The sequence below is a fragment of the Carcharodon carcharias genome, chromosome 15 (assembly GCF_017639515.1).
Source record: "Carcharodon carcharias isolate sCarCar2 chromosome 15, sCarCar2.pri, whole genome shotgun sequence".
NCBI classification, from domain to species: Eukaryota; Metazoa; Chordata; class Chondrichthyes; order Lamniformes; family Lamnidae; genus Carcharodon; species Carcharodon carcharias.
In genome coordinates this window covers 10,314,908-10,340,983 of record NC_054481.1, presented here as the reverse complement: position 1 = coordinate 10,340,983, position 26,076 = coordinate 10,314,908, and the positions used below count along the sequence as shown (strand labels likewise).

General features: G+C 41.7%; 1 protein-coding gene across 8 annotated transcripts in view; it reads right to left on the bottom strand.

Annotated features, from left to right (window-relative positions):
• mapk8ip3 (mitogen-activated protein kinase 8 interacting protein 3) overlaps positions 1 to 26,076 on the bottom strand; it is a 195,222-nt gene that overhangs the window by 127,828 nt on the left and 41,318 nt on the right. For all 8 annotated transcript variants that reach the window (XM_041206011.1, XM_041206015.1, XM_041206014.1 and 5 more), the window contains exons 2-4: positions 25,110 to 25,230; positions 16,034 to 16,104; positions 15,279 to 15,373 (exon numbers count right to left, since the gene is read on the bottom strand). In XM_041206011.1, the coding sequence (XP_041061945.1) occupies positions 15,279 to 15,373; positions 16,034 to 16,104; positions 25,110 to 25,230 (287 nt within the window). The remainder of the gene's footprint in view (positions 1 to 15,278; positions 15,374 to 16,033; positions 16,105 to 25,109; positions 25,231 to 26,076) is intronic.

Sequence of the window (26,076 nt, the reverse complement as noted above, 5' to 3'; positions counted from 1 at the left end):
AGTGCTAAGTGTATTACCACTGCATCAGAGCACTCGCTGGATAGCATACAGCACTCCAGATGGTGTCTGACCAAGTCTGTGCACAAATGAAATATCACTTCCTCACTTATGGATTCCAACCCTCTTGAAATAAAAGCCAACATTCCTTCAGACATTTTGGTTATTTTGTGTAACCATGCACCAGCTTTAGTGATTTGTGTACATGGACACCTAAATCCCTTTGCTCCTTCTCAGCTACAAGTCACTTGGCATGGAGAATGTATTCCAATTTGTCTCAGAGCCAAACTGGATGCCCTCACACTATCACACAAAGACAGGTAGGAAAGCAAGTTGTGAAGAAGACATAAGGAGTCTGCAGACGGACATAGATAGGTTAAGTGAATGGGCAAAAATTTGGCAGATGGAGCATAACGCAGGAAAATGTGAATTTGTCCACTTTGGCAGGACAAATAGAAAAGTAGTATATTATTTAAATGGAGGGAGTTGGAGATCTCTGAGGTACAAAGGCATCTGGCTGTCCTGGCAAATGAATCAGAAAAAGTTAGTATGCAGGTACAGGTGATTAGGAAGGCAAAGGGAACATTGCTGACTATTGCAAAAGGAACGGAATGTAAAGTTAATAATGTTTTGCTACAGTTGTACAGGACATTGGTGAGACCACATCTGGAAGACTGTGTAGTTTTGGTCTCCTTATTTAAATAAGAATATAAATATGCTAGAAGCAGTTCAGAAAAAGTTCACTAGATTGATACCTGGGATTTGGCAGGGGGGGTATCTTGCAAGGAAAGGTTGGACATGTTGGGCCTATATCCACTGGAGCTTAGAAGGCTGAGAGGTGATCTAACTGAAACATATAAGATCCTGAGGGAGTTGACAGAGTTGATGCTGAAAGGGTGTTTGCCCCTTGTGGGAGAGATTAGTACTAGGGGAAACAGTTTAAAAATAAGGGGTCTCCCTTTTAAGGTGCAGATGAGAAAATTTTTTTCCCTCAGAGCATCATGAATCTTTTCAACTCTATTTCCCAGAGAGCAGCGAAAGCAGGGTTGCTGTATGTTTTTAAGGCAGAGGTAGATAGATTCCTGACTATCAAGGGAGTCAAAGGTTATCGGGAGTAGGTGGAAAGTGGAGTTGAGACTAAAATCAGGTCAACCATGATCTTATTGAATGGCGGAGCATGCTTGAGAGGCCGAATAGCCTACTCTTGCTCCTAATTTGTATATTTGTATGTTCCACATTGAACTCCATCTGCCACAGTTTGGCCCATTGACTTAGCCTGCCTTCAGCCATTGTAACTTGCTAATCCTAAGAACACAACTTAATGCGCTTCCTAACTTAGTACGAAACTTGGATACACAACTCTCCTCGCTGGAGATACAGAAGTTGCATGAATTATAGAAGAGCACTTAGACATAAAGGAAAGACTTTTTTTTATTCATCCGTGGGATGTGGGTGTCGCTGGTTAGACCAGCATTTATTGCCCATCCCTAATTCCCCTGAGGGTGGTGGTGAGCTGCTTTGAAACGTTGCAATCCATGTGGTATAGGTACACCAACAGTACTGTTAGGGAGGGAGTTCCAAGATGTTGACTCAGCGACCGTGAAGGAATGATGATACGTTTCCAAGTCAGGATGTTGAGTGGCTTGGAGGGGGAACTTCCAGGTGGTGGTGTTCCCATGCATCTGCTGCCCTTGCCCTTCTAGATGGTAACAGTTGTGGGTTTGGAAGGTGCTGCCTAAGGAGCCTTGGTGAGTTTCTGCAGTGCATCTTGCAGATGGTACACACAGCTGCCACTGTGCATCGCTGGTAGAGGGAGTGGAGTGAATGTTTGTGGATGGGGTGCCACAGTCAAGCAGGCTGCTTTGTCCTGGATTTATACCGATAAGACTGTACTACATAATGTTACAAAGTTGACAAAGTAAGGTGGTTACAGTAAAAACAGAGTTCCACAAATTACAAATGTTGTGACAGAATTATTAGCTCTGAAATTGCACCACCACAACTCCAATGCAACACCAATTGAACCATAGAATACACAAATGTCAATTTTTGGCCCGTCCTCGACTGGTCCTTCCAGGCTCCTGAGAAACATACAATGGGAAATCAGAAAATTCCCATAGAATTCCAGGAACAATGTCTTGCAATTTCTGCAGGGCATCTCAGCATATCTCAATCTCCACAGCTTTTATGTTTTAAGGCAGACCTGGCATAGGAGGGTCCCAGGTCATTTTGCAGAAACACCTGACAGTGCATTAGCTCTATTTGGAAGAGAGAATCTGAAAGGCAGCACAAATGCAGAAATTGGGACCATAAATGCACCATATTAATCACATTCTATTATTTGTAATAACATCCATACCATTACTGCACAACACCGCTTATAGTAACAATACTGAACAAATGAGCTTGTTCCTTCATTCATAACATCCCATCAGCTCCCTTCATAGACCAGCATAAAAAACCACACTGATGCTGGACCACAGACCCTCGTCCTTAACCATCAAGATTATCAGCAGTGGAAATTTTCATTATATAGGCTTATTCTCACAAAAGAGCACATTGAATAAATGCTCTCAATGTTGCCAGTGGAAGTTTGGGATCAACCCCAACATATAGTCAAGGCTTACTACAACTCGTTTGGAGAACAGTTACAGGCATTCCCAAAGTACAGTCCGAGACCACATAGATAACCTGTTCTAACCTTAGATAGATCATGGGCATTCTGAGAAGCTATAATTTATGGATCACCACAGGAGAAGTGTCATCATTTCTCTGGCACAGCCTGCCAAAACAATGATTCCATGGTGATTCCAACAATGACGACCACTGGCACTTGGGTCTTTGGGTGTTCGCTGTAATTCGTAGTTGACCATACTGTCACCCACCAGTACGACGGCTTCATTGAGGGAAGCACAGAACACGAACAACCAACATGGAGAAATGCACAATACACATGGGACAAACATGGTAGCAAAACGACATTAAACATATATGCCGTAAGTACTGAAAAGCATAACATCAATTCATTAATATATATTAAAGTCTATCAATCTTAATTGTGTAGAAAAGAAACCATAATACGTCTCAAAGCCAAAGTGGTGTCCAAGATCGCTGCCTAGAAGATCCCCATGGCAGTAAAGTTGGGGCCAGTGGTGGCCTTCACTATTATTGGTACTACCATTGGCAGATGGTAACTGTCCAAGCAGATCTTCATGAACCAGTCATGTCCGTCACAGTATGTCTGCGCAAGTAACTCAAGTGGATATTAGAAACTCCCACTACGCTATTGAAAGGACTGGAAATTTTTTAAAGCTACTATTTCTCTATCAATCAATGCCAACAAAAATATATTAACTGCTTCTTCATTTCATTACACTTCTGCGCTAGCTATTTTCATGTTAGCTGCCATGACAGCCTGCATACCAATAGTTACACCGTTCCCATAACCAATTCATCTTATGTGAACTCTTTGAATGTTTCTGAGTGGCATAATTTGGCACCAAATAAATGCAGGGCTTCCTTTCAGTCATGCACTGTTGCTTCATAAACCCAGGCAGTTAACCTCATTGCAGAAGATCTGACATCTGAAGCAGTATTTGACATGATTCACTTGCCTTCCATCTCTTTACATTCCTGGACTAACTTATCCTCCTGTTCCTGCCTAACTGTGGTATATTCACCAATTATCCAAGCACCATGCTTTCAGGGAATACTTCTCTTAAGATTACCTCTTTTAACTGCTTGGTAATAAACCAAAATCCTTGCTTTTGCAGGTCTAACCAGGAATAAAATACTCACCTTTCAATTTGACTGCGTATCTGCAGAATGCTTTGAGAATTCATTATATTAGACTATCAAAAGTAAAAATATAGACCTCACTTTATGCTAATTTTTACTCACATCAATCATCTTACAAAAATTAATGAAGGCAAGAAAATATAGCCCATTCTATTTTATCTGCATGCTGGCATCCTTGTCAGGCAGCTTGGAGAAGGCATTAGTCAATGCACATTCATTAAAACAAACTTCAATGATTAATCAATAACTGCAGTGATTAATCATAACAATTCAAAAATTAATGCTGAGGTAGAGGGGACCTTATTGCTTCCAGCTTGGTTAGGGAGAGGGATGGGGCAAAAAGGATGCATTGGGAGTAGAAGGATTGAAATGGCTGAACGACATTTACCTTTTTCTCCATGGTTGGCGATGACTGTGGTAACACAGAAAACAGCCACAACAGCAGCAACAGAACAGCACAGAGAGCAGGACAAGAAGAACACAATTAATCAACACAGTTCAAAGGTCACAAACTAGCACAACATATAGCCAGCTGGCTACCATTGAGAGCAGCCCCAATAATGCAGACAAAGAAAAAGCAAGCAATGCATAAACAATATCCTGTGGCACAATGAGGGCACTAGTGCAGCATGCCAGATCACAGATAGCTGTTTCAATTCACCAGGATCAATGCTTAGATTGTAATTTTACACTTTACGAACTTAACTAAAATCCATCAAAATGTGCAGCTTAGAAAAAAATCAAATCAAATTAATTTCGGAAAACTTCCAGCTTTCAATGAGTAAAAATGTTAATATCACATGTCACAGTAAACAGTAAATTTATAAATCTCATGCTCCATGTAGACTTCACATTGGCAAGATTTGGTTTCAGTTTTTGGAATCTGACAATTTTTTGGCTGACAGAGGAAAAGCAGGGAATTATAGTCCAGTTAGCCAAACATCAGTTGTCAGGAAATTGTTAAGAGTCAACAATTAAAGGTAGTGTGACCGAAAACCTGGAAAGTTTTCAGCTGATCAGAGACCGGCGGCATGGATTCGCCAAGGGTAGGCCATGCCTGACAAAGCTGACTGAATTATTCTGAAGAGGTGACTAAAGTAGTGGACAGGGGAATGTTTACGGATGTTATTTATTTGGAATTCCAGAAACCATTTGATAAAGTCCCTCGTAAGAAACTATGAGATAAAGTTGAAGCCCATGGAACTGAAGGCAAATTATTGACCTGGTTAGGAAACTGGCCTAGTGGCAGAGGACAGAGTAGGGATAATGGCCAGGTACTCTAGTTGGCAGGATGTGACTAATGGTGTGCCACAAGGACATATGTTGGGTCTCAATTATTTACCGAATTTATTAATGACTTGGGTGATGGGATAGAAAGCCAAATATCCAAATTTGCCAATGACACAAAAATAGGCAGCGTTGTAAGTAGCGCAGATGGAGGTGTAAAATTACAAAGAGGTCCTGACAGATTAATGTATGACAAAACTGTGGCAAATGGGTTTCCATGTAGGCAAATGTGAGATCATCCACTTTGGACTTCTACTGTTTCTAGCTTTTGACCATTTAGGAAGAACCCTGTTCTATCCTTTTTAGGTCCAAAGAGACCTGGATGTGCAGGTACACAGATCAACAAAATGTCACAAACGGGTATAGGATAATCACAAAGGCTCATGAAATGCTGGCCTTTATATAAAGGGGCCTAGAATACAGTGGGGTAGAAGTTATGCTTCAGCTATACAAAGCCCTAGCTGGGCAAAACTGAAATACTGAGAGTAGATCTGGGCACACTTTAGGAAGGATATATTAACCTTGGAGGGTGAGTAGCATAGGTTGACTGGAATGATACCTGGGCTTCAAGAGTTAAATTTTGAGGAAGGATCACACAAACTAGGGTTGTATTTCTTAGAATTTTGGAGCAAAAGGGTGATTTGATCAAAGTTTTCAAGATATTAAGGGGAACAGATAGGACAGAGAGAGAGAGAAACTATTCCTGCTCGTTGTGGAGTCTAGGACTACGGGCCCTTGTTTAAAAATTAGAGTTCAACCTTTCAGGAACAAAATTAGGAAATACTTCTAAACACAAATGGTAGTAGGAGTTTAGAATACTCTTCCGCAAACAGCAATTGAAGCTAGGTCAGTTGTTAATTTTAAATCAGAGATTGATAGATTTTTGTTAACCTAAGATATTAAGGGATATGGGGCAAAAGTGAATTTATGGAGTTAGGTCGGAGATCAGCAATAATTACATTGAATGGCAGAACAGGCTCAAGGGGCTAAATGGCCTCTTCCTCTTCCTACAATCCTGTGTTCTTATGTTCTGGGTAGAAGATGTGCACTTATTCTTTTGTTCACAAAAATAACAACAGTCACTTGTTGGAAACAGCATCAGTACAATTATCCAAAATAGTAACATTAATAATAGTTTGCCAGAATTACCAAGACTATTGGCTTGCTGCATTGTTCCAGTGAAGCCCAACGCAAACTGGAGGAACAACACCTCATCTTCCGACTAGGGACTTTACAGCCTTCCGGACTGAATATTGAATTCAACAACTTTAGGTCGTGAGCTCCCTCCCCCATCCCCACCCCCTTTCTGTTTCCCCCTTCCTTTTTTTTCCAATAAATTATAAAGATTTTCCTTTTCCCACCTATTTCCATTATAAAAAAAACACCACTAGAGCTATACCTTGAGTGCCCTACCATCCATTCTTAATTAGCACATTTGTTTAGATAATATCACCGACTTTAACTTTAACACCTATGTGTTCTATTGTACTATTGTCGTTGACATCTTTTGATGATCTGCTTCTATCACTGCTTGTTTGTCCCTACAACCACACCACCACCGCTCCCCCCCTCCCCGCCACCTCTCTGTCTCTCTATCTCTCCGCCCCCCACACACACACCTTAAACCAGCTTATATTTCAGCTCTTTCCTGGACTCGAACTCAAGTTCTGTCGAAGGGTCATGAGGACTCGAAACATCAACTCTTTTCTTCTCCGCCGATGCTGCCAGACCTGCTGAGTTTTTCCAGGTAATTCTGTTTTTGTTTTACATAAATTATTAGCTGCCAAAGGTTTTCTTTAATTTACCTGGCATATCCGCTAGAAATCAGCATTAGACCAACAACACCTTGATTGCTGCTCTCCCATCACCACCTGAGGGACATCTAAATATCACTCAGGTGACAATTCCCAAAACTTGTCAAGGGTGTTTCAGTTTTGAATTTGACACATCAGCCATTTCAAGCCACAGCAAGTGAATGGACTACTGAAACAGCACTTCCTAAAAGTTATCAAACACAGAGAAAGATTTTTTTGTATGTCTAATTATATACTTTGAACCAAACCAGGAAGCTGAAGAAACAGCCAGGGAAAGGTTAGTACAATTACAGTGGCCATACTGCTGCAGAATTTCAAGGTATGCAAATTGCCCCACCCAATCTACAAAAAGGTCCTGAGGATCAAAGGACAACAAACATATCCTGGGACAAACTTGAAACAATGTAAATGTCAGCACTGATGCAGAACCCAATTCTTTTCTAGGATGATAACCCGTGTAATGATTCAACAGTTTTCAGTAACAAATTAGCTCCTAAAATACAGCACACAAGCAGATGACACGTTCAGATAATGGGATGGAGTAACCATATATTGTATTGTGATTTAGTTATCAGTTGGGATAATTTGTAATTACCAAGCGCAGTCTCAGATGATAGTCAATTCACTGCTGCTTACCTAAGGCTAAGACAGGCTAACTGGGTGCAATGCCTGTGTCCATGTGTAATTGAAGCTGTGGAGTTACATATCAAGTGTGACTTCTGCCGGTGGGGTCTCATGCTAACCATTGACATCCACCAGCAGTGTTGAAGCAAGGCTCAAAATGCTATGCAGATCCTAGCTTTATTTGAAGAAGTATTTGGAATAGTTTAGGGAACCTCCCTCTTTAAATGGGGTTCTCACGGTGACACTTGCTCATGGGCAGATCCTGATGGTGACCTTCTGACCATACAATTCCATAGGGATTACATAGGAACATAGGCCATTCAGCCCTTGAAGCCTGCTCCACCATTCAATAAAATCATGGCTGATCTGGTTGTGGTCTCAACTCCACTTTGCCGTCTGCCCCCCACAACCCTTGACTCCATTGTTTATCAAAAATCTGTCTAACTCAGCTTTGAATAAATTCAATGACCCAGTGTCCACTGCTCTCTGGGGATGAGAATTCTACTTCCTAACAGCCCTTTGAGAGAAAAAAATTCTCATCCGTCTTAAATGGTAGACCCCTTATTCTTGAACTGTGTGCCCTGGCTCTAGACTCTCCTACAAGCGGAAACATACCCCCAGTATCTACTTTGTCAAATCCCCTCAAGGTCTTGTGTTTCAATAACCCCTCATTCTCCTGATCTTCCTTCATCACTCCAGTGAGGGGATGGTGGAATTCCTAAAAAATTGCAGAAACATAGTATAACCGAGTTCGTCAGGTTTGTCCTGGTTTTTGGGGATATTTCACTGGACTTGTCAGTGTTACAATGGGAGACTGGGAAAACCCTCATGAAATTTCAAGTCTTCTCTTTTTAACAGGGGTCTTGTCAGCCAAACTATTTGTCTACACAACAATGTTCAGTCCATTTCCAACATAACATCCCCACCATGCAAAACAATTTGGAGATGATTGGTTGTAAAAGGTACCATTTACAAGCAAATTTTAGCAAAGCCTTTTCAGACAGTGTTTCTTTCTGCCTCTACTGCTCGGTAAAGCCGTCGCAATTTCTGGTACACAGAGGCATTCATATTTGCTGATGTAATTGATGTCGCTTTGTCTCTGGTGTTGGGATGAATTTAACACATCAGAAACAGATTCACAAGGTATCGGCCAGATTCGGCCCAGCAGATATGTCAAGCTGACATAACCTTCGCCGCCGATGAGATTAATTATCCTCCCATACCAGAATGATGCTACGCCACGGAAGATTTTATTTGTACTTTGGGCAGAGACCCTCATCTGTTGCAAAGTCCCATGACAAAAAACTTTAAGAGACTGCCTTCAGGGACAGCAGCATATTCTTTGAATAAAATCACATTTGTACTCAATGCACAGTGCTACGCAAACATTAGGCCCATCACTGCTTGAGGATGTGTCCAACACCCCATATCATAGGTATTTTCTTAAATGCTCCAATTTCCCAGACAACCATGGAAGGCTGCATGGCATAAGAACCACTGGTAAGTTTTCATAAAGTACAATCTGCATCTACCTTTTGGCTTTAAAGGTTATCACATACTGTGGAGGATGCAAAAACATCAATTTTATGAGTATTTGCTGCAGTAGTAATTTAACTGGTTAAAACATGAACAAAATCAAATCTGACTGAAGTTGACAGAAGCAAGTTAGTTAAGAATGTCCCCGGTTAATTTGTGATAAAGAATGTCCTGAGACAGTGGAATTTAATTGGATGCTACTGGCAGTTGTGTGGGAAGTACCAAATCAAATTTCTCCCAGCTAAAATGTTTATTACACTGGCACATGACTTTGAAATCATCAATGCCATTTTTATTCTCCTTAAACACAATAAATAATACTGTCAATCATTCCACATTTGCTAATATTGTTAATTATATCAAAAGCCAGATGAAGTATGAAACCAGACACAAATCCTCTTCTTGATAGTTTGCTTATTTACCCTGCATATATCTGCCTCTTAGCTACTAACAGCCAGTGTCCCATATGTCACTCTTTTTTATAATCTTCTGAATATACCAATAAGCCTTCCTTTTTTATCACCTTGTCCCTTCAGGCATAAACCTTGTTGGGGTGTCTGGTTTTCTTGGGCAAGGTCGTAGCCTGGATGTTGAGCAAGATCCCTCCCTGGGCTACGGTGACCCCTCCTAGCAGCTTGCTGAGCTCCTCGTCGTTGCAGATGATGAGCTGCAGCTGGCAGGGTTGATGCAGGGCTTCTTGTTGCCCCGGGCCATGTTGCTGGCCAGCTCAAGAGTTTCAAGGGTCAGGAACTCGAGGATGACAGCCAGCGAGGCAAGGGCTCCAGCCTCGACACATTCAGCATTGTAACCCTTGCTCAGTATCCGGGGGTCCAGCTGATGGGGAACTGGAGACCGGCTCTGGAGAAGCAGCCCTTGGCTTTGGCATGCCTTTTTTTAATTCATTTACGGGATGCTGGCATTGCTGTCTGGGCCAGCATTTATTGCCCATCCCTAATTGCCCTTGAGAAGGTGATGGTGAGCTGCCTTCTTGAACCGCTACAGTCCATGTGGTGTACTTACACCCGCAGTGCTGTTCGGGAGGGAGTTCCACAAACTTGACCCAGCGGCAGTGAAGGAACGGCGATTTATTTCCAAGTCAGGATGGTGAGTTGCTTGGTGAGGAACTTCCAGGCAGTGGTGTTCCCATCTATCTGCTGCCCTTGTCCTTCTAGATGTTAGCGGTTGTGGGTTTGGAAGGTGCTGTCTAAGGAACCTTGATGAGTTGCTGCAGTGCATCTTGTAGGTGGTACGCACTGCTGCCACCTTTCGTTGTTGTTGGAGGGAGTGAATGTTTGTGGAAGGGGTGCCAAAGGGGTGCCTTTGTCTCTGGTTTTCCTGCAACTGGACTTCTTCCAGAAAAAAATGCGCTCAAAGAACTTAATCAATCAATTCCCTTCAACTGTGTATTCTTAAACTTGATAATACAAGTAACATAATATTAACAAATGTCTGTTATTCATCTGTGTACACAGGCGTACAACCCATTAAGTGTTGTAAAAAAATATTGTGTTGTTGGGGGAAATCTGGTAACATTTAAATTTTCCACTACCAAAAGGATTGCTGCCCTTCTCATTCCTTTGTGGAAGCTGGTGCAGTAGTGTTGGAGAAACTTACAGGTGAAGAAGGCATGAACGCTGTGGGGGTGGGTGGGTAGCATCAATGGTGAAGGAAATAAGATACAGGAGTAGGGGAGTCATGAGACGCAAGTGGAATTAGTTGTGCCAATGAACCATATGAAGGGCTGGAATATCATTTTAAGTTAGATGTCTGACACAGAGGTGGGAATGACTAGATCAATAAGAAAGAGGGTGTAATCAGCATTGTTGCGAGGTTAACTTCAAGGCAGCAGAGAAGTCCAGGTCACACAAGAATGAACAAATGAGGCAATGCCAGCTAGGTAAGCAGGTTGAGTTGCTTATATAGCTCAATGGGCAACAACAACACTGCATTATGCAGCACCAATTCAACAGCGAGGTCCTAGGTTCTTCTTCATACATATGACATTTTGCAGCTTTACAAATCTACATCCAAGTTGGACAACCAAATCACAGCACCATGTGTGTTGTTAGGTCAATTACCTTGAATCCGGTGGCAAAACTTCTTAGGCCACATTCATTCACAATGTACTGAACAGTCTGATCCAGTTGACCACTGTCATGTACTGGGCTGTTCTTGAAATTCCATTGTGGAGGAGGTTTAATGTCCTTGCATGGAGACAGCAGATCCTGTTGAGCACAGACCATTGTTTCTGAGGGATGTCAAACTCTGTTCTGCTGTCAGATCAATCACCAAATCTTTGTTAGCCTAGGTTGACCCTTAATCTGAGTTGAATTCACTGTTTTCAGCCAAGCTAAGGGTTGGGGGTGGGTGTGACAACTGAGGCAGCCTTAGCTCAGCAATGGGAAAGTCCAGAAGGTTGTGAATTCAATCCTTATTTCAGAGGCAAAATCTAGTTTAAAACTTCAGTGCAGTTATGAAGGATTGCTTCATTGCCAACAGAGCCATCTTTCAGATGAGGAGTTAAATTCAGGCTCTGTCTGCCTTCTTGGTGGTGTAAGAGATCCCAAGGTATTATTTGAAGGGGAGCAGGTGAGCTCTCCCAGTGTGCTGGCCAGGTGAGCTCTCCCAGTGTCCATCTCTCTACTTCTCTTTCATCCTCTAATACACGCCTTAAAATCTACCTCTTAGAAAAAGCTTTTGGTCATCTGACCTAATATCTCTTTAGGCGACTTGGAGTCAAATTTTGTCTGATAACGCACTTATGAAGCACCTTGGGGTATTTTACTATGTCTATATAAATGCAAGCTGTGCTGTTGTTCAAGCAACGTAACTAAAGCAGATACTGGGACATGCATCTCAGTGCTGCTTGTGAGATCTTGCTGTGTGCAAATTGGCTGCCACATTTTCTACGTTACAACAGGAGGCTGCACCAGCAGTAAAACGCTTTGGGACATCCTGAAGTCATAAGTGGAGCTACATAAAATGCAAGTTCTTTCTTTTTGTTCTTTGATCTGTCTCCTTAGGCTGAGGAATTGTAAATTAGCCAAGGCTTCTGTTCCTGAAAGCTGTTCAATTACCACTGAGAAAAGTATAGATGTTTGGACAACAGGTGACAGGCTGAGGTCTGCAACAGGTTTAAAATAACATTCACTTTCTAAACTCATACATCAAGAACTAAAGCTTAGATCAAGTACTGCAAGGGTGAGCGTGTTTATGAAACCGTATGTAGCATGGCTTAGAGAGGAGAGGATACATGGGGGAAGAAAAGCTGATCAACTACACAGGCATCCAGAAGATCCAACAATTAGCAAGGAAGCCAACAGGGAGTGGAATCAGAACACTGTGTTTAGTTTAATTTATTATGCCAATGCGGAACAAATGTAACCAAAGTACTGGAATCAAAAATTAATTACATTAATTAATTATATTATGCAGCAAACACTGATTTTCTGTGAAAGATGGAGTTCAAAGTGGAACATATGAATTAGGGGCAGGAGTAGGCCATTTGGCCCCTTGAGCCTGCCCCACCATTCAATAAGATCATGGCTGATCTGATTGTGGCCTCAACGTCACTTTCCTGCCTACCCCCTATATCCTCTGACTCCCTTGTTAGTCAAGAATCTATCTACCACCATCTTAAAAATATTCCAAGACCTTGCCTCCACCTCTCTTTAGGGAACAGAATTCCACAGGCTTATGGCCTTCAGAGAAAAAAAATTCTCATCTCCATCTTAAATGAAAGACCCCCTATTCTTAAATTGTGTCCCCTAATTCTTGTCTCTCCCACAAGGGGAAACATCCTTTCAACATCCACCTTGTGAAGTCCCCTCAGGATCTTATATGTTTCAATAAGATCACTTCTCATTCTTCTATACTCTAATGGATACAGGCCAAACCTGTCCAACTTTTCCTCATAAGATAACCCCTTCCTCCCAAGAATCAGTCGAGTGAACCTCTCTGAAATGCTTCTAATGTAACTGTATCCTTTCTTAAATAAGGGGACCAAAACTGTACATGTACTCTATATGTGATCTCACCAATGCCTTGTCCAACAGTAGCAAAATTTCCCTACTTTTACATTCCATTCCCCTTGCAATAAATAACAACATTCCATTTGCCTTCCTTACCAGCTATTGTACCTGCAGACTAACTTTTTGTGATTCATATACCAGGACAGCCAGGTCCATTCGTGTGGCAGAGTTCTGCAATCTCTCTCCATTTAGATAATATGCTGCTTTTCTATTCTTCCTGCCAAAGCGGATAAGTTCACATTTTCCCACATTGTACCCCATCTGCCAAATTTTTGCCCACTCACTTGACCCATCTAATTCCTCTGCAGGTTCCTTATGTGCCCTTTGCAACTTACTGTCCTATCTATCTTTGTGACATCAACAATACATTTGGTCCCTTCATCCAAGTCATTGACATAGATTGTAAATCGTTGAGACCCCAGCACTCACCCCGTGGCACTCCACTTGTCACATTCTGCCAATCTGAAAATGACCTATTTATGCCTACTCTGTTTCCTGTTAGCTAACCAATCCTCTGTCCATGCCAGTGTGTGGCCTCCTACGCCATGAGTTCGTTATTAAGGTTTGGCCAAATGGCTCAGTAATTTTTATTTACTAGAAAGTCAGTTTGATCCTGAATCTGTGCTGAATTCACTGGTCTATCTTTAGCTAGCAGTTAGAAGGCGCTACACGTGACCTAATCAACCTTGAGATAAGGAATGCAAAACTGGACAGAATTCCTGCTTCTATTTAATGCGTAAACCTGGAAGAGAGAAAAACACGAGTGTGCATGTGTGAATACCAAATGAGGATCACATTACACTTAGCTCTGAATGCTTGCTCCCCCACAAGTACTTACTGCCAAAGATTTGCCAGAATGAAACATAGCCACTTGGGTGGGGTGGGGTGGCATACAGAAGGTGATCAGCATCTGTGGAATTATACCCCAATAAGCAAGTCAACAGGAAAAAAACGGCAGAAAAAAATTGAGGAGAGAAAAACTTTCAGCGGATAACTTATTTAAATCTGTTCAATATTTATCAACAATTATTTATTAAACTTCAGTCAGTACTTTTTCATTTTCTAACTTAGTACTTACTGACCAGAATCAACCAATTATAATGTTGCTGCTATTAGTGCATTTCAAGCATTTATTTATTTATACCGATTCAAGCACTCCCTGAAACATTAATTAATGCAATAAATAGGAACGTTTGTACAATACCAAGAATTGTGCATACCTGCATCCACATTGCAATTCCATCCTTTGCTGGCCAAAGATATGAAAAATCAGATACCATTATCTGATTGCTTTTTCCTTCTGCCAAAATACGCCTAACCTCTGTTCATTACTTTCCTACAGCAGCACTAAGATCATGAATCAAACAAGATTCCATTAATTATCTTTGACGGAAGCCTATGCCACAAATGCAGTTTCCCCTCTGGCCTGACAATTTTGCACTCACACCTTCCAACCGCACGACCTCAGTTTCTCAAATAATGCGCTAGCATTCACGTTATCCAGGGTTTTCAGCGTTTCAAAAACACCCATCACATCCCTTCTCAATGCTGCGCTCACACCGTGAAACTGTTGTTCTGGAGTAGGTTTTCAACCTGCTACCTAGGTACAGCTGCCCGCTATTCCAGCACGGAAATGATAACCAGGTAGTTTCTACAGACCGACAATCCCCAACATTAGTTTTACACCCAGGCATCAAGTTGAAAGTCTACACCTCCGTCACACATAATCCTGAAGCTACGTTGTACACGGTTCTGCTTGGCTTCTGTCAAGTGTCCCAACAAATGTTCCTGCACAACGTTGACACAATAATGACACTAAGGTGATACAATTGCTTAACCTGATACAATATTTGATATGACAGTTACATGATAATGACATATTCCTCGACCAGTCAACGCTGAGGGGGCAAGTTCCCTTACGCTCTGAATTAAACAGTCCGTAAAAGCTACTGAAACAACACACAACAAAGCTGGGACTTCAATTCTCTTTTTCTGACAGAAAATTTGGAATGCAAATTGCACAATCAACTCGTCAAATTTTATTCTCATCGATTCAGACAAGCCAGAGGCTCCTTCATGAATGTTAAAATAAAATATAAGTTCCATTTTACGCCACCCTCTGCACACCATCAAGCAAGCCTACACCCGTAATCTACCACAGTAAAAACACCTGATTAAACACATTCCTTACTTGTTCCTTCCAGTCATCGTTCCATCTGATTGGGCATTCCCCCCAACTTGGTGCATCTTGGATCGTTCTATGTGTTCCACGTAAGTCTGTATCATCTGAAAGATGGAAGAACAATTTACTCACAGCAAACAGGAGAAGGGTGATTAAAATATATCTGGTCAAAACTGATAGTACAAATCATCTCAGTACTCTGTCCATACATTGTGGTATCCAGTCTGTGCTACAATGCTGATGTATAAAGCACAGGACAGATCCACAAATAATTTCAGGAAGAGTGGTAGCGGTGTGTTACAGTTCACTCAAGGAGTCCAAGTTGCTTTGGAAACATACACTTCTTACATGCATGATGAGGTCCAGATAAATGGGCAGTGATGGTAGAGGCTCCAACTTTCTTTCCATCACATCTAGGAATCTCTCCCACTTTTATCACCTCCCATTGACAAGTGTTGGAAGGATTTACAGGTTGATACTCAATCTGTTTGGCTACATTATGAACTTGGCCATCAAGTCCTGCGATGGGGCTCAAACCCAGTGTTTCTGGCTCAGAGACCGGGTCGCTACCCATTGCGCCACAAGACCTCTCCTATATCAAGTATCTTGCAATAAATGTCAGCTCCCACCTGCATGCATCTCAGATCCCCCTGAGGTGACATTTAGCTTCCAACTCAGTTTTTTTTCAAGAACCTTCCATCAAAAATCAGCTTTTTGTACAGAGTAGCTTGCATATAGGTATTCCAATTGTCTGAGCTCTTTACCTCAGTGTGCCTCAGGTGTAACGCGTTGTATTCCTTCTTCATATCTGCTTCCCGCTCCTCCAGTCTGGTAACTGCAATAAAGAGTAGACTCCGTCACATGGCTGAATAGGATGTAAATCATCCGGAATGTTGAAAGAACCCCATTTAATAAAAATCAGACAAAACCTAGCAATGTAGAAATGGACACAGAACTTTAGGGCAGAAAGTTCAGGATTAAATTCAAAGATCAATTTTTAAAAAAAAAGTATTTTTTTTTAAATTCTATACTAAAATATAACAGAGAAACGTCACCAAAGAGAAAATTTCAGCCCCTTTGTACACTTTTGATTATGTGCATGGGATTGGATTTTTCAAATGAACAATCAAAAATCGAATAAAAACAAAATTCCACAAAAGCTCCAAAGAACCACAGAACTATAGAAAACTTACAGCGCAGAATAAGGCTATTCAGCCCATCGTGTCTGCGCTAGCCAGAAAAGAGAAAAAAGAAACTAGCCGCTCATTTTAGTCCCACTTTCCAGCATCTGGTCCGTAGCCTTGCAGGTTACAGTGTTTCAGATGCAGATCCAAGTACCTTTTAAATGAGTTGATCGCTTCAGCCTCAACCACCAATTTAGGCAGTGAATTCCAGGCACCTACCCTTCTGGGTGAAAAAGCTTTTCCTCACGTCCTTTCTACCAATCACCTTAAATCTATGCCCCGTGATAATTGACCTCTCAGCTAGGGGAAACAAGTCTTTACTGTCTACCCTATCTAGGCCCCTCATAATTTTGTACACCTCAATTAGGCCACCCCTCAGCCTCCTCTGTTCTAAGGAAATCAATCCTAGCCTATCCAATCTCTCCTCATAGCTACAATTTTCCAGCCTTGGCAACATTCTTGTAAATCTCCTCTGTACTCACATTATTTATTATGTCCTTCCTGTAATGTGGTGACCAGGGCTGCACACTAAATTCCAACTGTGGCCCAACTAGTGTTTTATATAGTTCCATCATTACATCCCCGCTTTTGTATTCAATACCTCGTCCAATAAAAGGAAAGCATTCCATCTGCTTTCTTTACCACCTTATCCACCTGTCCACATTCAGGGACCTGTGGACATACAGACCAAGGTCTCTCACTTCCTCAGCCCCTCTCAATATCCGCCCATTTATTAAGTGTTCTCTTGCTTTGTTTGCCCTCCCCAAATGCATTACCTCTCACTTTTCTAGATTGAATTCCATTGGCCACTTTTCCACCCACTCAACCAAACCATTGATATCTATCTGGAGACAACAGCTACATTCTTCACTATTAGCTACACGGCCAATTTTTGTGTCACCTGTAAATTTCCCAATCATGCCTCCCACATTTAAGTCCAAAGCATGAATATTTACAACAAACAGCAAGGGCCCCAACAATGAACTCTGTGGAACACCACTGGAAACTGTTTTCCATTTGCAAAAACATCCATCGACCATTATCCTTTGTTTCCTGTCGCTGAGCCAATTTTGGATCCAACTCACCATATTCCCCTGTATCCCATGGCATCTCACTTTTCTGACAAGTCTGCCATGTGGACCTTGTCAAATGTCTTACTAAAATCCATGTAGACAACATCCACTACACTACCCTCATCAATCCTCATTATTTCCTCAAAAAATTCTATTAACTTAGTAAGACACGATCTTCCCCGAACAAAACCTATCCCTGATCAATCTGTGCCTTTCCAAGTGACTGTTTATCCTGTCTCTCAGAATTGATTCCAATAATTTGCCCACCACCGAAGTCAGACTGATTGGCCTATAATTTTCTGGCCTATCCCTCGCACCCTTTTTAAATATTGGTATAATGCTCACAGGCCTCCAGACCTTTGGTACCTCGCCTGTGCCTCGTGAGGATTGGAAAGTGATCCTCAGAGCATCTGCTATTTCCTCCCTGGCTTCCTTTAACAACCTGGGATACAGTCCATCTGGCCCTGGTGATTTCCCACTTCAAGGCGGGGCAGTAGCATAGTGGTAGTGTCACTCGACTAGTGCTCCAGAGACCCAGGGTAATCTCTGGGGAGAATCCCTGGCAGATGGTGAAGTTTGAATTCAATAAAATATCTGGAAGCCATTGTCAATTGTCATAAAAACCCATCTGGTTCACTAATGTCCTTTAGGGAAGGAGATCTGCTGTCCTTACCTGGTCTGGCCTCCATGTGACTTCAGACCCACAGCAATGTGGTTGACTCTTAAATGTCCTCTGAAATGGCCTAGCAAGCCACTCAGTTCTCAAGGGTAATTAGGGATGGGCAATAAGAGCTGGCCCAGCCAGTGATGCCCACATCCCATGAACGAATAAAAACAAAAGGAAGAGTCATATGGACTCGAAATGTTAACTGTTTCTTTCTTCACAGATGCTGCCAGACCTGCTGGGTTTTTCCAGCACTTTCTGTTTTTAAATCAAAAATTGAGACACACTCATGTTATTTGTTAAAGAGTTTCCATCTACATGTGTATGAAAAGTAGAGTTAAGAGCACATACAGGGCATTTTGAGAGGTTTCTAAGGCCAAAAATGAGCTACATCATCCTGTCCTTTCAAGGATTCCAAAACAGGAGGAGTATTATTTTTTATACTGGAATCTCCTTTGGAGCAATGGAATGTAACAAACTTAATGACCTGTTTCCTTAGAGGGATGAGTGAATGCCTGTCAATTTGAGAAACATCCTTGAAAATAAGTTCCAACATCTGACAATGGATAAACTTGTGTGTTTGGGCTTCAGGGTGGGTAGCGCATGCCAAAAGCTCTCTGTAACCCCAGAACCTGCAGTGATCAATCACATCAAGAATCCTGTTATTTTTCCTGAAGACAAACATGATGCTATCTTATGAAATGGGGAAGAGTTGTTGGCTGGAGTCAATGAGTTGGACTCGAGTCAAACAGTTTTTTGACTTGGGACTTCACTTGGATGAAATTGACTTGGCAACATTCTTCAGTTTAAAACAGTATTTTTTTTAAAAATCCAGGCACGATACAGTCAATCATTGTTTCTGCACGAACCACCATGTATGTAATCCAGCATAAGTTTTGTTCCCCTCTTGCCTGATCCCACCCATTGCCACTGCTGATAGGCTGCTTTGGAGCGATTGGCCAAACAGCTTATCAATCAGGGACAGTCTAAGCACCAGATTCCCCATTTTCTCTTTCTCACCGACCTCAAGTGAGGAGAGGTCTGTTTGTTGATGTCAATGGAAACACCCAGAGGTGGAGGACACAACTCCAACTCATGAGTTAACTAAAGCGTTTCAACCCAGTTCTCGCTAGCATGTGCTACCCACCCTGAAGCCCAAACACAAAAGCTTTCCATGGCCAACCCCCAACTCTGCCATGGTTGCACCACATCCAACCCAATTTTTCCATGGCCGCCTCCAGCCCTTCTCCGGTTGCCCCCGACCCAAGCTTTACATGTCCACATGCCTGAGCAAGGGAGAGAGACAGGGGAGAGGGAAAGGAGAGCAGCTTATCAGCACACGCAAGCAAAACCTCAACGGTATTACACATATTACACATCCTAATTACATTAATGTTAAGATGAAAAGGTCACTTTGGTAGTTGCTTCATGCAAGCTATACCATAGTCACCTCTTTACCAAAAGTCATATAATTTGATTAGAAGAGTTATGAAAGTTCGGTCACAAAGAGAACACCTGTCTGCAAATCATGTGATACGACCTGAAAAGCCATCCTGAAAAGTAAGTTTTAACATTATTTTTTCCACAAATTAAACGGAATTTTTACATATGCTTATGTTTGAAGAAGCGCTATTCTTTTCTGCATTTAAAGTTCTGAATGACTTCAGATACAATAGTTATAATATTGTCATTGAAATCTTTCATCTTTTTTTCTTTATTCGTCCAATGGGATGCAGGCATCACTGGCAAGGTCAGCATTTGTTGCCCATCCCCAATTGCCCTTGGACTGAGGGCAATTAAGAGCCAACCACATTACTGTGGTCTGGAGTCACGTATAGGCCAGCCAGGTAAGGATGGCAGATTTCCTTCCTTAAAGAAAGGAAATTAATCCTTTAGTGAACCAGATGGGTTTTTACAATAACCAATGATAGTTGCCATGGTTACCATTACAAAGACTAGCTTTATATTCTAGATTTCTTAATTAAATTTAAATTCCATCAGCTGCCACGGGATTTGACCCACGACCCCAGAGCATTAGGCTGGGCCTCTGGATTACTAATCCAGTGACATTATCAGTACACCACTATCTCCCCATGAATGATTGTCATAAGTTTCTTAGGCTACTATTAAATTTACAATTGATTATCCTGTCACAATTGTCAGAAAATTTGTTTCCGGTGAGTTGGTTCCGGTGAGTTGGCAAAGTTCATCTAACAACAGTAATAGGCCTATAGCCTAGGATTATTATTGCTCAGCCAATAAATCAAACAAAGTAAAAGCTTCTTCAACTTCCATGTTTGCATTTTAATCCCTATCAGATTTGCAGAGTGCAGAGAAGTAAAGCAAAAAAAAAAGTAATAGGACATGTTACTGGCTTATACTTTTTTTTTTTAAAATTACTTGTGGCTTGTTTTGGGAATAATGACTTGGTTACAACTCCTGAAGGGAGGAAGTTAAAGAACATATTTGGGATCACCAGCACAATTTTCAGGAACTAATGGAATTCTTAGTAGTCACACATACAAGAATGGCACACAATGGACTGGACTAAAGCAGAGGGGGACATTAAAAGATCAAGGGTACATAAATATTATTCTTTGATGATGATGGATTCTCCTGTCACTTTGACCAATGAGTGTTCAGCAAATTTTTTTTAAAAATAGACCAGTCTAGGTTGATGTCATTGCATGTGTGACGTTAGCCAAGTCTGAATGTGCACAACCGATTGCAAATACTGCATATGAAGTCAGGGTTGGATGGAAAGATGGAGGCATTGGCTTTGTACCACACTCGGTTGTCCTGAAGGCACACGACTCTGTTCTCCTCAAAAGGTCAAAATCGCTTTATGACAGAAACTTCTCTATTTAGGTCTGCCCAAGCTTGTTTTTTTTTCCTCTTACATATTGGGATCCAGCTTGCAAGCCCTGAGGTTGACTTTCAGAATGTCTTTATATCTAAATTTGGGATGTCCTATGCTCAGCAGACAGTACAGTAATGCCACTATACAGCTGATTATTCTTTAGAATAAACTTAAAATGAAATTTGTCTTTAAAAATAGTAAATCACCATATGAAACTTTTAGCAGTTCTCTTCACTTTTTGCTCAGTGACTCTACATACAGATCTCCATTCTTCTGGGGACCACTCATAATCAAATTGGTTTGGTCAATCACAATGCCATAGGCAGGAACTGTCTATCAAAAAAGCACGACAGGCAGGGACATCTTTTATGGGTACTTTCCAGTCACATTATCGAGGAGGTATAAGCTCAATTTTTGAAAACCTATTGTACAGTCCATATTGTTTCACATAGAACATCACTTAGCTTTAATATAAGTTTCCATTCATAGCATACATACCAGACAATTAGAATTATATTCAAGTCCATTTATATGCAACCCAATGGTAAGTAAATCCCTATAAGTAATTTGTACTTGCTTCAATTCCACACCATAACGTATTTTTAAAATTCTTTGTGGGATGTGGGTGTCCCTGGCAAAACCGGCATTTGTTCCCCATCCCTAATTGCTCTTGAAGTGAATGGCTTGCTAGGCCATTTCAGAGCAGTTAAGAGTCAACCACATTGCTGTGGGCCTCAAGTCACATGTAGGCCAGGCCAGGGAAAGATGGCAGGATTCCTTCCCTAAAGGGCATTAATGTACCAGATGGCTTTTTACAACAATTGATGATAGTTTATTATAACTAAAACTAGCACAATATTCCACATTTATTAATTGAATTCAAATTCCACCCATTAAGCTCCCTTGTTAACGGACCAGGGAAGGCGAGAGGTCAACTTTCAATTCAGAACTCGGCAAATGAATCACAAAAGGTTAGCATGCAGGTAAAGCAAGTAATTAGGAAGGTAAATGGAATTTTGGCCTTTATTACAAGGGGGATGGAGTACAAAAGTGGGGAATTCTTGCTACAACTGAGGGAGCACTGGTGAGACCAGTGGTTGGGTTTGAACCCGTGTCCCCAGAGCATTAGCCTGGGTTTCTGAATTACTAGTCCAGTGACGTTAACACTACATCATCATCTTCCCACCACCGCACCAACACCCATATGGTGTATTATGCAGTTATATAAGCTAATACTGTAGCTTATGAACATAGTAAGGAAATAGGTGGGAAAAGAACAAATCATCAGATAAACAAAAGGCAAACTGGCAATTACAATGAGTCAGTGACTAAAATCCATGGTAAAACTGTAGCAGGAAAGTGGAGACCGAAATAAAAGGCATGACAGTGCTATTGAAAAATAGCGACAATACCTCTCTGTGTTTGCATTCACACACAGGTCAACATGGGCTTCATGGGCCGGATTTTTGATTGCCAGTGGGGTCGGGGTCAGGATTGGGTGCAGGCACAATTAAAATGACCCTCCCAGAGGCGTCTCTGCATTCTGGAGGAGTCAGGTGATGCCACAATTTTCAACAAAAAAAGGGAGGCGGGAAACCAGGAACCCGCTAATCTCCAATTAATGACCCATTAAGCTCCCTTGTTAACGGACCAGGGAAGGCGAGAGGTCAACTTTCAATTCAGAACTCGGCAAATGAATCACAAAAGGTTAGCATGCAGGTAAAGCAAGTAATTAGGAAGGTAAATGGAATTTTGGCCTTTATTACAAGGGGGATGGAGTACAAAAGTGGGGAATTCTTGCTACAACTGAGGGAGCACTGGTGAGACCACATCTGGAGCACCATGTACCATTTTGGTCTTACTTGAGGGATATGCTTGCATTAGAGGCAGTTCAGAGAAGGTTCACTAGATGAAGGGTTTGTTTTATGAGGAAAGGTTGTGCAGGGTGGGCCTTTACTCGCTAGAGTTTAGGAGAATGAGAGGTGATCTTATTGAAGCTTATAAGATTGAGGCAGCTTGACAGGATTGATGCTGAAAGGATGTTTCTCCTTGAGGGGGAATCTAGAGCCAGGGAGCATCGTTTCAAAATTAGAAGTCTCCCATTTAAGACGGAGACCAGAGGGTATTTCTTCTCTCAGAGGGCCGTTAAACATTGAAACTCTCCTCCACAGAAAGCAGTAGAGGCTGGGTCATTGAATATGTTCAAGGCTGAGTTAGACAGATTTTTGATCTGCAAGGGAGTCAATGGCTATGGGGGGCAGGCAGGCAAGTGGATTTAATGCCATGATCAGGTCATCCATAATCTTATTGAATGATGGAGCCAGTTCGATGGCTCAAATGGCCTACTCATGCTCCTGTTCCTTGTGATCTAATGATCTTACAAACCTGAACAGTCTGGTGCACATTAACGCACAGCTGCTGGGTTCAAGGTGGAGAGAACTAAAAGTTTAGTTTTAAAAGTTCTAAAAGTTTAGTTTTAGTCTCAATGTCTGGGGGATCTTGCACTGGGTCGTGTGCAGTTTGAGTTGCTGCAGTGCATCTTGTAGATGGAAAACACTGCTGTTACTGTGTTGTTGGAAGAGGTATTGAATGTTTGTGGATGGGGTACCAATCAAGCGAGCTGTTTTGCCCTGGATGGTGTCGAGCTTCTTAAGTGTTGTTGGAGCTGCACTCATCCAGGCAAGTGGAGAATATTCCATCACACTCCTGACTTGTGCCTTGTAGATGGTAGACAGGCTTTGGGGAATCAGGAGGTGAGTTACTCTCTGCAGAATTCCCAGCCTCTGACTGGCACTTGTAATCACAGTATATATTTGGCTGGTCCAATAGAGCTTCAGGTCAATGGTAACCCGCAGCATGCTGATAGTGGGAAATCAACAATAGTAGTGTCGTTGAATGTAAAGGGGAGATGGTTGGATTATCTCTTGTTGGAGATGGTCATTGCCTGGCACTTGTGAGGCACGAATATAACTTGCTACTTATCAGCCCAAGCCTGGATGTTGTCCAGGTTTGCTGCATTTGGACACAAACTGCTTCAGTATCTGAGGAGTCGCGAATGATGCTGAACATCGTGTAATGATTAGCGAACATCCCCACTTCTGATCTTATGATGGAGGGAAGGTCGTTGATGAAGCAGCTGAAGATGATTGAGTGATACCTAGCACAATGGCCCAAAGGAAGAAGATTGTGGTTGTTGGAGGTCAATCATCTCAGTCCCAGGACATTGCTGCAGGAATTCCTCAGGGCAGTGTCCTGGCCCAGCCATCTTCAACTGTTTCATCAATGACCTTCCTGCCATCATAAGTACCTTAAACAGTATCTTTATTTTAGCTACATGGCCACTGTCCTTGGTACTAACAGTGCTGGCCATTCAAGAAGCTGCCTGCTCCCTTCAGCAAGTAGTGGTTGTCATCTGCCTTTGCTGCTGGCACTCTGCAAGCATCTACCACCTCCTGGAGGTGCTCAGCAACACTAACTGGGCCTGACACTCGTCTCCAACAGACCCCTGTACAGAACTCAACAAGGTAAAAGCAAAATACTGCAGATGCTGTGAATCGGAAATAAAAACAGAAAATGCTGGAAAAACTCAGGTCTGGCAGCATCTGTGGAGAGAGAAACAGAGTTGTTTCTCATCCTTGTTTTCAAATCCCTCCATGGCCCCACCACTCCCTATCACTGTGACCCCCTACAGCCCCACAATCCTTTGAGATTTCTGCACTCCTCCAATTCTAGCCTCTTACCCCTCCACCACTGGTAACCAAGCCTTCAGCTGCCTAGGCCCCAAGCTTTGGAACACCATCCCTAAACTTCTCCACCTCTCCCTACCTCCCTTCCTTCCTTTTGGATGCCCCATAAAACCTACCTTTTTAGCCGAACTGTTGGTAGCCTGTTCTAGTATTACTTCATGTGGCCCGGTATCAAATTCTGTTTGACAATTGCTCGTGAGGGGTCCGAGGGAAATTTTTGCATGCTAAAGGCATTACATAAACACAAGTTGTTGTTGTTGAAGTAGGATGTCCCTTTATTGTCTTCCATTGCTACAATGCATTCTAAACTTACGTTGGTCTGCATAGTTCTTAGATTTGAGTTCCAGCTGCCTGGTCTGTAGCTCCAGAGACTCCACATGCGTCTGAAGCTCCTTCTTCTCTTGCTCCAGTGCATCTTCAAACTCAATAAATTTCTACACACATACAAAATGGGGAGAAAAAAGTTGAAAATAAGGACAGTGAAAAAAATATTCACACACTAAAAATAGCCCAGCCACATTCAAATAGCAAAAGCCCTTTTTATTTCCCAAATTAGAATTCTTGATTTCATGTTATACACAGCACACCTTAATACCGTTTATACTAAGTGTATTATAACTTAGATTGAGATTGCATTGTTCAATCAAGAAATAACACTCGCTTCCTTGAATGAAATATTATCAAATATTTAAACTCCAAAAACTCACCAGAGGAAAATATCTACTGAATAACACACATTCCCCTAGCAACCACACTGCCACCAATGAACAAGGTACCTAAGCCAACCAATTAAAATAATTCACACGTTCACAGCCATGACAACATTCGCAAAAGCAAATTCTTTTTTATATAGTTGCTTTGAAAGAGCTCGCATCTTCTGTAATGTTGAAAATTGCCACAATATCTCAATCTGTTTCCCTTTTATTATTGTTTAATGATGTATTTTAAGCTCAAAAGTATGGCACTTATAACCATTTCTGCTTAAATTCCAAATCGATAGAAAACAAGCTGGAGATGCACTGGGTACAGCTTTCCCCGGAAGGCAGACTTGTTACCATATTGTCTATAATAATTAGCCCAGTTTGTTCACAAGTACTCAATGTATCCTGTAAATATTTCAAATAGCAGCAGTTCCATATCAAGTATATCAGAATGTGTAACAGCGCTTGAAACAATGTCATAAACAATGAGTAGAATAAAATAAAAGTACCATATTGTGCAGCATATTGCCTGTATTCTGAAGAAATAAAATGATTACTGTTACACCAGTCCCATGATTA